This window comes from Aythya fuligula, chromosome 12 (assembly GCF_009819795.1).
Source record: "Aythya fuligula isolate bAytFul2 chromosome 12, bAytFul2.pri, whole genome shotgun sequence".
In the NCBI taxonomy this organism is placed as follows: Eukaryota; Metazoa; Chordata; class Aves; order Anseriformes; family Anatidae; genus Aythya; species Aythya fuligula.
This window is the reverse complement of record NC_045570.1, coordinates 17435027-17451217: the sequence shown is the minus strand read 5'-3', so window position 1 is coordinate 17451217 and position 16191 is coordinate 17435027. Positions and strand designations below refer to the sequence as shown.

At 36.2% G+C, this 16191-nt stretch overlaps 1 protein-coding gene across 1 annotated transcript in view; it reads right to left on the bottom strand.

The window, feature by feature from the left end:
- Positions 1–16191, bottom strand: part of CDH13 (cadherin 13) — a 482496-nt gene that overhangs the window by 82681 nt on the left and 383624 nt on the right. The window contains exon 8 of the mRNA XM_032195360.1: positions 7634–7774. Within this exon, the coding sequence (XP_032051251.1) occupies positions 7634–7774 (141 nt within the window). The remainder of the gene's footprint in view (positions 1–7633; positions 7775–16191) is intronic.

Genomic DNA, 16191 nt, shown 5'->3' with positions numbered 1-16191 from the left:
AATGTAAATTTCAAATATTATTTTTGCAGTGAGAACAGAAAGCTCAGTCTTCATTTACAAAAATAAAAAAAATAAAAAATAAAAAAAAAATAACAAAACACATTTAGATGCTTGTTTCCTTTCACATGGATATGATAAATAGCTTTCCACTTGACTAATAGATATTTTCCAAACTAAATTACTACATACTTTGCAAATGAATTCTAGTAGAAACACATTTACATCTTCATCTTTGTCTTTGTTTAAACATGAAAGAACACAAGTCGGTTATGGGACAACTTCATCTCTTCTGATTTCAACTAATGTCCTGAGTTACTATTTATGGGAGAAAAATGAATGTCACAGGTTTAACAGAAGAATTATTTTTTTCTTTTATTAAATAATAATATATTCTGAACTACAGGTCTTCTCCATGCATAGCCCTCTTTACACATGAATAAAAAAGACATGAAGGGCATAATTTGCCCTCCATATCTGAGGACAACAGAAGATGCAATGATCTTAAGTTCTGGCAAAAGAAGCTAAAATCAGACTATGCATTTTCTTTTACTGTTAAGATTTGAACAGAAACAGATAGAGAAATCTTTTGATTCTCAGTCTCTGTATGTTTTAAGAACAGGTGAGACAGACAAATAACAAGGATGACGTAGGAATATCAATCCTGCCTTGATCCTATTTCCTCTGTTTTCCATTATCAGAGAAATTTTCTTTTAATTCTACTCTTTATATGTGAAAAATACACCAGGTAGTGTCTTTCACCTGTTTTCTGGAGGACTCTTGGACACCTGGGCTTCAGCAATGTTAAGTGTGTTGGTTGGCTGCTCCAAGAGTATGACAAGCAAGTAAAACTGAATGAAAAAGCTAGTGCAAATATTTATGTACCATAGGGGGTTTCTGAAGGGTAAGGTACACTTCAGGAGACTTGCTAGCTGTATTTACAGCTCTAGAAAACACGAGGATGGCCTTGTTCTAAAGCTGTTCTTTATGCCAGAGTTTACTGACATTGGTAGAGCTTCATCCTGGTCTGTTGAGTTTCTATACGGTTTCTGCTTTCTGCATACATAAATTCTCAGCCCAAAAATGGGAGCCAAACAGAAATTCCAACATGCATTTTGTCCATCTGATTTTACTAAAACGGTTTTATCCATTCTACTAAACTATTTTTTTATTTTTTTTTTGACAAAGCAGTACTGGGGACAATTTGCTCCAACTTGAACACGCTGCTAGAATTTAAAGCTGATTCTCATATCATTTAGGCCACAGCACAATTCTATGTCTTAACTATTAGCCTGGCAACTGCTTCTTGGATGTTAGGAAGAACTTCTTTACCGAAAGGGTTGTTAGACATTGGAACAGGCTGCCCAGGGAAGTGGTGGAGTCACCATCCCTGGAAGTCTTTAAAAGATGTTTAGATGTAGAGCTTAGGGATATGGTTTAGTGGGGACTGTTAGCATTAGGTCAGAGGTTGGACTTGATGATCTTGAGGTCTCTTCCAACCTAGAAATTCTGTTATTCTGTGATTCTTTTCATCTGTTCAGGTCTGCTCAAGTACCTCAGCTCAGTCATCTGGCCTTCCAATACCTAGCATGAGAGAATGGTATGTGAAACAGGAAAAAGCCAGGCCAACTTGTTCTCGCCACCTTGCTGAGCCACGCTGGCAGTTCCTACTGTCTTTTCCTTGCATTCAGTCTGGCTTACATGCTCACTTCCCTTCCAACAGAAAAGTAAAAGAAAGTTAAAGAGGGCTGGTACCTTGTCATGCTCCTGAACTGTGTGTTAGTCAAAGCACAGCACGCTTGCTACGTTTTTGCACACAGGTATAACTCTTGCTAGTGATTTCTCCAAAACACATGTAAGGGTCTAGAGGAGAAAGTTGAAAGGGGAATCATGTACCATTTACAGAATTGTTAGTGTCCAAACATAGGGTCCTTCTCAATGATGAAACACTCAAAGGAAGGAGATTATTTAGGAGTCCCAAAGGGCAACATTTTCCCTGTAAAACAAGATAAGACAAGGGCTGACTTCCAGATCTCCAAAAAAGGGAAAACAAGATTTATTGTTTTCAAATGAGCAAACTAAATGGACAGATCTGGCCTGTGTTTCTACGGTATGTATAGCATGGAAAACAACAACATTAAGTAATTTTCTAGAGGACGTATGGAAAAGAAAGCCAGGAGGAACCTCAGAAGTACTTTTAACTCAGTATTTGGTCTTCAACATGATCTAGCTAATACCAAGAATCAAGACAGGGGCTCTCAAAGCTACAAGCGTGTTTCTCAACTGCCTGAGTTGAAAAATAAATCTCTCCAGATGGTGCTCTGAAAGTCTCATATCCTCTTCGAACCATGAGCAGACGGAGATACATATTGTACTCCAGGGGCTGTTTTACCCCAGTGGGTAGCACAACTGAATCAGAAGATAGTGCTGGAAGTCATCATAAATCACAGTGACAAGCAACCTATTCGCTTACAGGTCTCTACAGGAATTGATGAATCATTTATTAAAGCACACATTAGTCAGTTATTACTCTTTTATAAACCATTAGTCAGTAGGTATTCAAATGTGAGCAAATCATATTTTTCATTTAAGACTCACAGCATCACTATATCTCAAATATCACTGTAGTGATGTTTTGTCAAATTATACAAATTTCATTGTGTTCACAGGAGGCAAGCTTCCTTATTTAACTGGAAAAATCACTTAACTGGAAAGATCATTTTGCATGACATTAGAAAAAAAGAAAAAAAAAAAAAAACAACAAACAACTACATTCATAGATCCCTAAAATTTAAAATAGTAAAAAATCTTACTCTCCCGGTAGAATTCTTTGTATTTTACATGCTTTTTCCCAGAAATGGATCAAGTTGATGGTGAGGATGGAAGAAGAAAGAGGAACTGTCTTAAGAATGAGACTATACCCTGGCCAAATGAAGCCTCTCTTTCTAATGTGCTAATGAGAATGCTTTGACAGGTCCTGCTACTTGCCCAAATATGACATGGGATATGCTGCTGTCCCAAATCTGTGGTGAAGAACAGATATGAGAATTACGTGGACTATAGAAGAATCATCCCTTTAACCCACATCACTGCATTCTTCTCTCCAGTCCCTGAAAACATCTGCTAAGGAAAGGCAATATATCTTATATTAAAGAAAAGATATTGTACTACTAAAGAAGAACGATGGAATCCTCTTCCTTTGGAAAGAGATACTTCAAAAAATCATGACAGCAGCCATGAGAGAAAGGCAAAGGAATTCAGTGGAATTCCATGTTTGAGCATATATACTGGTCAGGAGTTGAAGAAGCAGATTTTTTTCTTTTTTCTTTTTTTTTTTTTTTTTTTGGAGGAGAAGGAGGAGGAAGAAGAGACAAAGTATATATCACTGTCATGTTGAAACAAGCTAGGTTTTCCTCCATTGTGTCTCGGGGAAGGACTGGCCAGAAAAATACCTACAGCAACAGATGCAATAGAAGTATTTGCCAGCTTGTGCCTTCCAGCTTATGCTACGTTGTTCATCCTTCATCCCTCTTCAACCACAGTGACATTAGCTTTAGACTAAAATCATGGTTTTGCAGGAACACAACACTGCAGCTGCCTGACCCAAGTTGTTAAAGTCATACAAGAAAATCATTTTTTCTTAATTTGTTAGGTTTAAAAATAATACCAGCACCACTAGCATTCACTCAGTCTAATTCATTCCTGTGCAGTTTGAATATCCACGAGTACACAAACCAGATGTCAAATTTTCCAGAATGATTAATTCCTGCTCCACGTTTTGCTGCATTACTTCCTTTTAAAGAAGTAGTCCCTTGCTACTAAACAAAAGTTCAGCCTAAGGCCTTAACTTGTTGGGAAGGAAATGCCAAATTGCTCTTTGTGATACAAAATACATGTTGTATAGAGTAATTACTCAAAATTTTCATTTAGAAACTCTTTCATATTAAAGAAATAGGATAGCAAATTAAAAAACAAACAAACAAACAAAAACAAACAAAACAAAAACACTAACTTTACAAATATCTCTATTTTCATTTTCTGTAATTTAAACCTGGCGTGATGTCCTTCCTGGCCATTGCGATGTTTTAAATGGTAGACCCGGTTACCTCACTCAAGGATTTTTGGAGGAGTTTTTAAAACATTGCTCTTTTAGGCATTAAAGATGAAATTATTTAAACCCCTGGAGGAAGCAGGGTAGAGTTTGCAAGTCTGAATGGATTTTTGCACTGCTCAGAGCCTATTATGAACAGTAGGGGTAAGTATATACGTGAAATAGAACAAGGCAGATATTTTGAGAGATGTGTATAGTGATGGGGCAGTAACAAAATAATTAACTGGGCTGAATCTCACGGAGCAACGTCTAATACATTAACCCATCAAAGTACCTGACACATACTTATAATCTCAAGGGCTTTAACAATTCCTCTGAAGTTAATGGAAGTGCTTTGCTGGATCACAGCCAGGTTGCTCAACTTCTGTAGTTATGCCCTAAAGCACCATCAGTGATTTTTTCCCTAAGCACAAAGGCCACAATTGCATCAGAATGGTATGGTTGTGGTATACTGGGGAAAAATAATAGCAGATGGAAGAACAGATTCACTAGCCAAACATTTCCTCTTCCAGCAAAACTTGAATAAACCCAATAGAGGCTCCTGCAAAGCTGTGTACAGCAGCAAAGGAGCATTTAGACCTTTCTGAAAACATAAAATAAAACCCATTAATGTGCATTTTGAATAAGTGTATAAGGTCCTGGCCTCCAATGAATAAATATAGTACATACGAGTACATGGAAAAGTACCACCGATTAGGTGTAGATCCATAAACTTGTTTCAAAGATACACAATACAGTCATAGGCTTTGTAAGAAAAAAAGAGGAAGAGATCACTCCAGTGTCAAGAGATGAAACTTATCCTCAATTGACAAAGACATGTTCAAGCATGGCTGAGATTGCCTTGAACTGAGGACTCAAAGATATATCTTTTAAAACATGCAGGGCTTCTTGGAAAAAGAATATATAGAAATACATAAATTTTCAACTTAGGAGGCTTGAAAAATCATCAACCTTTTGGCTTAGCATTAATGTTACTGAAATAATATATTTTTGAGGTATGTATAGCAACACATTCCACAAAACATTTAGTCCAGAACCTGTACTGCCTTGCATTGTACTAATACAGTGTCCAGATCTTTCTTTAAAGGTTGGTGAAAAATATTTAGAATAAAATCCAGTTGGTACAACTTTATTGTCCTTCACTGTGTTGTATCAGTAATGAATTTGACCCTGTGTTTACAGATGAAGAGAATGCATTGAAAACTTCACTTAATCAAGCTACATCAAAAGCATATAACAAATAAAAGCAGAGCTATTCTAGGCAGAAATTATACTGTCAGAAGAAAACACAGGTCAGTAAATATTCATTTGTTTTATAAAATGGAAAAAGGGACTGAGATGAAGTATCTTTAAAGAGAAGGCTGAGAAAATACAGCGATACTATATAAACTAAATGCTAGAGAAGCCAACCAATTTTTATTAAAAAAAAAAAAAAAAAAAAAAAAAAAAAACCTTCAGATTTACTGTATTTGAGCTTTCTACTTCAAAAGTTATCTTGTAGAATATGTCTTGTTCTTTCAAGTCTTCTTCAAATCAATGGTATCACAGCATGTGGTACACAACTAGCATATAAATACAATAGCTAAGTACTTTAAGAAAGTGGCATTAGCTTTATTAATAGACACTATCCCTCCCCTTACACTACATATTTTAATAGAGCATATGTTCAAAAGGGGTCCAATACCATATGCCTAAAGACTGAGTTTTCCTGCCTTATTCATGAAATAAGAATAAGAATCAGCAAGGTAGAGTGAAGACTGATGAGGTCATTAACATCTCTAAATAGTAGTTAAAGGTTCAAAACCATGTTATACTGTATATATATATATATATATATATATAATAAATATATATTGTATAGAAAATATACAATAGGAAATTTTGTATAGGAAATCTTGCATGTCATATAAATTGTAAGAAAGACATACAAGACCAGACTTTTCAAAGACAATGCTATCTCTCATATGAATTGTTTCTAAAATGACCCAGCCAGCCTTCTAAGGGTGTAGATTACCTTTTACTATCATTAACTGGAATGAATTTATAAACATTTCTGAATTTCCACAGAAATAGATACCATCTAACAGTAGATTAAGGGCCTAACTAGGCACCCAAGATTTTAACATTAGCCTGAATTACCAAAGAAAAATATTAAAGATATATAAAACATACAAAAAACACAATATATAATTGAAGCAGATTTCTTGGTTTGGATAACGCACGTGTAGTACTTTTCAGGTGGCTGTAATGGTCTTGCCAAAGCAAGTAATTATAGCTATTGCCATTCCTTAGCAAAAGCTAACATTCCTGCTGGCAAAATTGTCATTGTTTCTTATTTCTTACTCTTTTTAGCTTAAAAAAAAAAAAAATATATATATATATAATAATAATAATCTCATCCCTTCTTTTTTAATCTTATCCAATTTGCATTTATAAAAGAAGTAATTATTCAAGTAAAATTGCAGTAATTTATTTCAATATAATCTGTTGTCAAACTGCTAAAATTAGGCCAGAAGGAAAAAAAAACATATATATATATAAATGAAAAAAAAAAAAAAAAAAAAAAAAAAAAGAAAAAAAGAAGAAAAACCTAAAGAAAAACCAAGACTTTTACAACAGATTCTCATTTTCTTTTTCTAAAATTACCTGAAAATCAGCATCCCTAGTGCTTACTTCTCATCTTTTGGGAATATTCCTTAAAACTTGCACAGCTTCAGGAAAACTTTATAGCAGAATCCAAACCAGCTGCTATTAGGTAAAATTTCAGACACTCTAATTTTCTCCAGATACCAGAAGAACAAAAAAAAACAAAAAACAAACAAACAAACAAACAAAAAAAAAAACATACTAATAATAAATGTAGGTGAGGGAAAAGAATAGTGTGTGAAGGGCAGGAAATTGGGTGGATGCTTTCCCTGAAGCCAGAAACTTGGCTGTAGCAGAGCCACACAATCCTGCAGGCAGTGAATATTTTTTGTTACAAACTTCTTAGTATTGTTCAGTGGAATTCAACTTGCAGGGAAAAACAACAACAACAACAAAAAACTTTCCTTGAAAAATTTCACCTGTAGGTTGAATTTAATGCTTTCAGGACTGGATTTTTTGTTACAGAACTGACAAGACTAGCTTTCTCACAGGTGAAGTGGGTGAAGTGCTGAAGTCAGGACAAAAGACACTGCTTTCATCCATGTTCCCTATCATTAAAAGCCCTAAGCTAGTATGGAGGGAGAGCTCTGTTTTCCTCATAGGAACAAAACAAGAAAATTACCATTAGCAAACTTATTGTACAGGTTTTCATCCCATTAGCCAAGTTCTCAATTATATCCCTTGACATAATTTTTTACCTTGTGGTTGCACTTTAGAAATGATGCATACCAATTTATTAATGTAAAAGAACAGCTCTTGGAAAGTCCATCACATTTAGCTAAAAAACGTCTAAGTATTTTCCTTTTCCATTAAGGAACATTTCTGTATTACTTACAATTACAGGCAACAGTTTGTAGAACACAGATGGCAAACTCTTACCTCCTTCTTGGTAAATTCTGGTGCATGGTCATTTTTGTCATCAATAAGAATAGTGGCAGTTGCTGTTTCAGTTAGCCCCACATCAAGACCTCCCATATCCTTAGCTCCTATAACCAGCTCATATTTGGGGGTTTCCATAGTCTGAAAAATAACAGAAAAGGAAAGGGTTCAAGAAACCAAATAATTACATAGAACTTTTACTTCACATTAAAATTAACAAAATCTGAAACTTAATTTGGTCTGACAAAACATAGCATAGAAATGAATATGATGACATAGTTCAGGTTTTAGCAAAGCAGAAGCAAAACCTTCTCTGAACTTCAGCTGCTAGGATGGAAACCTTATTTAGAATATAATAGGAAGGAAGACAAGTAAATATTGGTAAACAGTACATAACCTATCCTGATATTCATGAAGATTAGTAAAGAAGGAAGAAATTAAAATACACCTGCTCTTTCAGAGTAAGCTTTCACTTCGTTGCACCAGTATCCAGCAGTTTACCTCCTCAGTATTATGATGGATATATAATTAAATACTGATGTCACAATCTACATATACATTCATTTCATTCATTTTATTTATTAAATTTCATTCATTCTGCATAATAGCATTTAGAATGGTCATCTAAATTTGCTTCTCTGTAAGAAACAGGGAAGTAGTTTCTAAAACAGGCAACAAGTGCCTGTTATTCTACGTAACAAACGTGAACGGTAATGTTAACAATTTTACATATGTTTAGCCACTTTTTGTGTTATGGTTACTGATCTGATTGTCTACTTCTTGTGCAGCTAGACAGAGCTAACTGCACAGGTCCAGAGGAAAAGCAACCTTGAAAAACAGCCATGACTTTGAAAAAAAATAATTACGGAAATATTACAGCATATGTAATTCACCTCTCTCACATTAAACATGAAGTACATCCGTATGCTTACTGGACAACTGAGTATTAGTACATTCGATCAAAGGGAGTTATTAGCCTCAGAACCCGCTCTCATGGAGCTCATAGAGAGTTTTGACATGGATTTCACTGGAGACAAGACTGGGTACCTAATGAAAATGACTATTTTCCACATTTGTATGGCCATCTCATATGGAACCATCTGCACAAAAACCATATGTGCTGCATCATCAATGGAGTACACAGATGGGAAAGTGCTGCAGTCACCTTTAAAGCTATATGGTAAGGATCACCAGTGCTCGGGTGGTTTTTCAAAACTTCCTTGAAAAACAAGTCTGGAGCTCAGGAGCAAAGCTACGTAATGGTACCTGAAAAGGTAGCTAGGGCACCACAGCTCAAGTGCTTTTTTAACCTCAGACTAGCTCTATCAGCCATCTGTGCATACAAGAATAAAGGCTGAACATCTTTGACATCATTCATCTATGTCCTTCAGCTAACAGTCTTCCAGAGAATTAACATGCAAGGAGAAAACTGGTGTGAAATTCCATATAGCAACACCGTGATCTGTCTGCCACCCATACACTGCCTTATAAAGCAGAATCAAAGAAGCTGGAGTAGGGCTTATCCCACAGCAGAGAACCTCTCACTGTTTAAAATTTAGAAAATAGTTAATTTTCATCTCTACAATAGCAAGCTCTAACCAAAGGTTAGCAACCTCTGGGCCACACAGTCTGCTCCACAGCTAACTGATTGGAAAGTATTCACTAAATGGTGCTTTGTATATTCTCGTGGGTACATCACAGCATCTTTCTTGGAGCATGTCTAAAAGGGGGGCTCTAATTGCTTAGTATATGTACTTCAATCCTGAAGCATTTATAGGTCAGAACAAAAGCAACCAGGTCAGTTCCTCATCTGATCACCTATTATGAAGCAATATATTTGCATGTGAAATCAATGAGTCGAGTCAGAAGATATGCTTAGTTCAAAGAACATATGGACTACTAGAAAATTGGGTGCCATTGCCACTAAGAGGATCCTAAGAAAAGTATTTCCTTAAGTCTTACAACATTGTTCCATGAAATTCATCTCAGAAGGCAGCAAACTCAGAACAGGATTTTGATTTATATCATAGGAGAAATATACACAAAGAAAAATTACTGACATTTTTCAAACACAAATTCAAGTTATAGAGTGGAACAAGATTTACAGTTTTCATATATTTCTTTTCTAAAATGTTTTCAAAGTATTGAAAACTGCATGGAGCCTCTCTCCCCTCCCCTAACTGTAACTTTTTCATTATTTTCATTAGCAAGTTGTTTTTATTGCATGGAAAACTTGCAAAGCTATTTACTGCTTCATGTTTATAAACCTTTTGTTCAAAAAGAGGCCCATTTTTACTCACAAATTGGCCTTTCTTCCGTTGAAAACTGTCCCATTTTCTGTTGAAAGCAAGCCCATTTATGCTAGAAATTGTGTCTACTGCAGCAGAAATTTCTGTGACAGGAGTCCAATGTTTAAGCTTGCAATGGAATGTGAAAAACATTGAATTTTGAGTAGTATTTCATATCATTATGAATACTTCACACTTTCCTGCTATGCAGCACTTTCTACATCTAGTTCTGTCACCAAATATTTGCTTTGTTATAGAAAGCAACTCTTAACACGTCCAAACCCATGAGCAGAGGTTTGTTCCCATCAGATGTTCTCTTTAGACTTGGAGATGCACGTAAAGGCCTTTTCAACATTTCTCATGCTTCTAGCCCAGTTAATTCAGTTCAGTCACTAGCAGCAATTACTTGGATTGTGTGATTTATCACAATACTGGTAAATCCTGGGACATGGGATTGGGGATCTGTGTTCCTCAGCAGGTGATGCTATGGAGGGCCCAGACCTGTGTGGGGCCCACCAGGGCCAAGCAGCAGCAGGAGCCTGGCAGCTCCTGGTCACTTCCCTCTCCCTGTGCCTGCTCCTGCCTCCTGAGAAATGAGTGCCTGTGGAGGGGGTGTGTGGAGGAGAAAAGCAGCCCTCCTTCACCTCCAGCCTTTCCTCCCTCCTCCATCCCCACTACACTGTGTGGTCCAGGGAGAAATACAGCACACCACTAACAGGGGAGGATTTGGGGACCCACAGTTGCACAGACTGCTGCTGCACCCTGACATTGCCTGTCACTAAACCCAGGCCTCACATTTTCTCCAAGCAGTGACCTAGCCTCTAGAACACACTCCCGCAAAAACAATCCCATTAACGCTGTTTGGATAATGAGACATTAGCAACATAAATATGCATCAACTTTCAAGAAAGTGGATCTACAGCTAAAAAGGAAAATAGATTATATTGAATAAACAAACATTAAGTTGCTTTTTGTGTGGCTTAGTATTTATCAGCTGTGACTGTGTGGAGGGTAACACTGTTGAGAGAGTTTGTATAATTACAGCAGGAGATCCATTCCTTTCCCCATAAATTTTCACTGCAGTCATTTAGCCACGGCAGGGGTGATGCTGGCAAATTCGTTGGATTGCCAAGGAGGTGAGTTGTGTCTTGAGTGCTTTTCTTTGGAGGTCCACCCACTGCCATTCTCACCAGTGCTAACACTGGTATCAGATTGCACTCCCCTGCCGCCTTGACATAGCTGGATCAGCACCGGTGAGCATCAAGATGCCAGAAAGGCACTTTTTTAGATTTTCAGATTCCTGACAAAGCCAGCAGGATCTAATCACAACAGAGAAAAATAAACAGTTCAGTGTAGATACATGCAATTAGAATAAACCGGATGATAACTGGTAGGTAGTGGAGAATGGAACCAGATAATTATGATTTTCTGCCAAGGTTTAAGCTTTTAATATTTCCTACAGATACGAGAAAAAACCTATGTGACTTCAGAGATGCAAGCCATAGGTAGTGCTTCACACCACCGGCAGTAACAGTCCAAATCTTGATATGTGTTATTAAGATCACAAAAAGCAGCACCGAGGTGAGGAACATACATGTAAACCATATTGTGGCATCATTCTTTAACAAAGAAATCTATCCAAGCAGTGAATAATTTGTTGTTCACCTAAACTTGATGGCCATGGTAACTACATTTATGTGTGAGAGGAGGAAGAGCAACTGTAGTTTGCTATTCTACACCATCAAAAAAAGTACACAAATTTTTCAAACCTCCTGAAGCTCCTAAACCAAATGAATGAATGCATTTGCAGCTTTGCACCATTTCACTGGGGTTATGGACTCAGCATTTTGAAAATCAAGACCTTTATTTATGTGCCTAACATATAATGAAATGCTTAACTTCTGAAGTCCAAACATTTTGGTCAAATGTTTTATTTGAAAATGAAGAAAAGCAGAGTAAGAAACGCAGATTCACAAGAAACTGTCCCAGAAATTGTCTCTCCAGCATTTCCTCCTGGCTGGAGACCTTCATAAGAGACCTACAGATTGCACGTACAGAAAAGAGCAGACAGCTCTCAACAGTGTCACAATACCACAGACTTCATTTGGCACTACAACACATCACCTAAAAAAATAAGGGGAGAATAGGAATTCCCAAATTCACATGAAATAGTTGCTAAGATCAAAACAAACACTGTTTAGAAAACTAACTTTGTACAGAATATTCAAAACACCTGTAGGGGTTTTAAGTGTATTTACAAGCTATCTTAATGCCTACTGCCAATAGAGTTTTGTATTATTTTGTGGATATTAGTATTTTCTATAGCAGTGCAACAAGGCCTCAACGCCTCTGTTTATAATTCTGTTTATAAACTACTTATTCATGCATATTAATATATCAGCAGTATGCTACCATATCATAGTTGTTACTAATGCCTTTATAATATAATGCTAACCAGAAAGAAAAATTCTTTGAATTTAAATAATTTCAGTTAATGCTAAATAAATGCTTGTGTTCACTTAAGATGATAATTGCATGTAGTATGCACTGAATACATCCTATTAAGACATAATCAATCTTCTTGTTGAGTAACAATATCAACATTCAATCTAACACTGAGTATGCTGTCAGGATTTTGACAAATGTAGAATAAAAAAATGAAGTAATGTGACTATTAACAGCTCTAACAGACATAACGCTTTTATAATCATAATATCAGTATTTATTTTAAATGCCAATTGCTGCTGTGTAAAAAGGGCACTGTAGACAGACTTTGCATTCAGAGCATGAATTACAGTTAGATGAATACAAAAACGAAAACAAATTTGTAATGTTAATTCTCTTTAGCTCACCAATTTACAATTTTTTCATATAATAAAGGAAGGTCTACAGTTTAATCACTGTAATAAGGTACTTCTGTTATGAAGAAAATCAATATCTGTTTACTACCCATGGGAGAGATATAGTTCATACGCATATCTGGGAGCAAAAAGATGAGTAAATTTTCTCTTTCAGCAATTGTTCTTAAAAAATAAAATAAATTGTTCCAAAATGCTTAATACAGATACCTTCCTGTATCTAAGGCCAGAGATATTTGTCTCCCATCAGGAGGAAACCTGTAACTATTTAATATAAAGGACATAGAGTATAAGAACTTCAATTCTTTACAATGCTGACCTAACTACAGGCCTAATATATATGGGTATGTTTGTTATATTTAGTGTAGAAATACAGGAACTACATGTGTATGTTTCCAATATTTTCTGTATAGTTATCAATTTTGACCCAAATCATGTATATGCAAATTAAGCTTTAGAGTTGCCACTGAATTTGCATCATTTTGGAGAAGGCAGCCAACTGTGATGGGGTGACAGGCTTTCTTTTGAGAAATATTAGAGGCCTGCAGAGAAAAACTATTTGTTTACTGCTCATTCACGTATCCATCCTGGCTCTTGGAGACAAACACCACAGTATTTATGCAGATACCAACTCCACTTTAGGAATCATCCTTACATTGAGAATGTTACTGATCAGGAATCTCTCTAATTTCTAGGACAAAAATGATTGAAGCTCCATTTACTCTGAAATTTCCATTTGAGTTACTGCTGTCAGTTAGGCTATGCCTGAAAATATACCCTGGGAAGAGAGCAAGTATTCAGTATTCTGAACAAAATCCTTAATTGCTGTAAAAGGTATTAACACCACTGAAATCAGTACCTATACATTGACTTTTACCATATTTTCCTAAGTATAATCTGTCTGGAACAGGCTGTCATGTTGAACTGCAGCAACCACTCACTACATGCCCATGGCTAGTGAAAAAAAACATTTTCCATGTCCACAGCACTAGAAGTATAAAGTACTATAGCAAATCTGAATAGCATTACAGAGTAAGAATAACAGTGTCCCAAGGAAGCTATTCTCAAATGTCACTAAATATATACTTTATTATTATTTTATTTTATTTTAAACACCAACTGTTTCAGCTTTCCTTCTGGACTACTGCACATATATTTTTTCCCCCCAGGAGAAAAAAAAAAATATATATATATATATTTTCCTCACAATTAAACTGTGCTGCTGAAAGCTTTCATTCCAGTGTGAAAGCATCAATTATTATACAACTTCTCTTGCTGATTTTAGACCCTTTAATCAATCTATTATTATATACTTGGAGGCATTGGGAATACAACTACCACACTCATCTCACCTAAGCCTTCTGTCAACAGCCAGTAATAGCAGTAACAAGTGCCCCTCCCCAATACTAGGTCTGAATTAAAAAGTAGCAAACTACATTACAGTCCTTTTGCAACTATACGACCTGAAAAACACAAGCACTCCTTTTGCATTTACGTGTCATTAACACTATTTACATGTTATTAACACTGTCCTTATTTCTTTGCTCTTCCAAAGATTGTCGTGAGTTTAAAGAACATGTATAATTGTGCTTGCTAAATCCAAGTTTCTCCAGGCTCTGTGTTAACATGGCAGCTCAGCTCACCGCCTCAAGGCTCAATGGAGTTTGGTACCTTCTCCAGAGCCACAGGCATAGCTTTTAGGAGATGGAGGATGTAATTTGGATATTATAATCAGAGAGCAATTCACATACAGAATTTGAGCAGGAAGCCTGTCCTTGTTGGAGCAGCCTTTCAGTTATCCATAACGTCCTGTGGTGCTGACTTTTCACAAAGTGACATGCTGCCCTAATGCTCTTTCCCATTTGCTGCATACCCAAAGGCCAGCATTCCCCTAAGGGGACAACTGAGTGACATTCACAGTGCTCTAACCAAAAGAACCCCTCACCCTTCCTGCACACCAAGTGCCAAGTGTTCTGCTACCCTTTAATGTAGTATCAAACCTGTACTGAAACCATGGTATATCTATTCCTCACTGACTGTACACCTACCAATCCTTACACACTCGATGCTGGATAGAAAACATTATACACTTTCACATTAATTAAGAAACTATTGATGAAGCAGGTGACAAACAGTTTCTCTGATGTTTAATGCTTTACAAGCCTTAGTGTCTTCGTTATTCAACACTGTAATATTGCTAATATTCCAAAATTTCCAAGGATTTTTTAATGAAAAAGCAGAACATATGATCACAAAAGTTAAGTCCGACTGGCAGATGTAGGAGCCACCATTTATTGTAATCCTTATTAAAACACTTTTAAGGTAATATTGAAACTACTATAAAAATTCTGCCAACTTAATTATTTTTTCCAGAGTGCATCAAAACTGCTTTCTCAGAATGAAGTGTCTGCATCAGTGCACCCCACCAGAAGGAGGAGGGGAGGAAAGATCCTGTTCTCCTGTATGAACAAGGACTTCAACCTGACCATCCCACCTGCTTCAGAAAGAACCAAGCCTCAAGCTAGCTATCAGCAGCACTCAAAATAAGAATTCCATTCTGGATTACAGATATTTCTCTCAACAAAGTGGTTTTTGTTTGTTTTCCCCAAATAGGCATGTTTCTGTAACACATTCATTTTGACAAATCAATAAATTCCCTAAAAAATTGTTCTCCTGTAACACCCAATCAGCTCTATTTGTAATGTTATATATTTCATTTTAACAGTCACAATTTATGATTCAAATAATCTGCAGACCAAAATATATTTGCTAAAAAAAAGTTCAAATAATTTTCAGCCATTAACATATTAGAGTCGTACAATCTGTTTGCAGACAATTTGCAAAGAGAAAGAAGGGCAAAGTTGTTCTAATAAATTGTAGTTGCATATTATTTAATCACTCTTAGTCCCTGCCACATGTAAAAATAAGCATAAAAGGAGAGGCAGATTTCCCCAACACCGTAACCTATCATGGTTATCAGTAGAGACAGCTTTTCAAATACCTCTGTATTAAAATACCTCTGCCAAGAGGATTCTGTAAGCATACGAAGAGTGCTAAGGTCACGTAATAAAGGTCAATACACAGAGATGAGTTAAGGCTGTCTGCTGTAACTTTAAGAAGAAAAAATCAGGAGCAAATCCCAAAGTATCAAGCCCAAGAAGACCCTCAGCCCAGCATAAATCATCACATCTGCACTGTCTTTAAATAGGCCACCCAAGATTATTTCCACATTTTTATTAATCTGTAACTGTTTATGAATAACTGCACATGTATGCTTTCATACCACAACATAAGATTCTGTGTTACTTGTAAAACTGTTGGGTTACTACAGAGTTGCATTCAAAACAACACAGAACTAAGTGCATGAGGGTGCCTTCCAAATCATTATGGCATCAAGAGCATGAGAGCACAT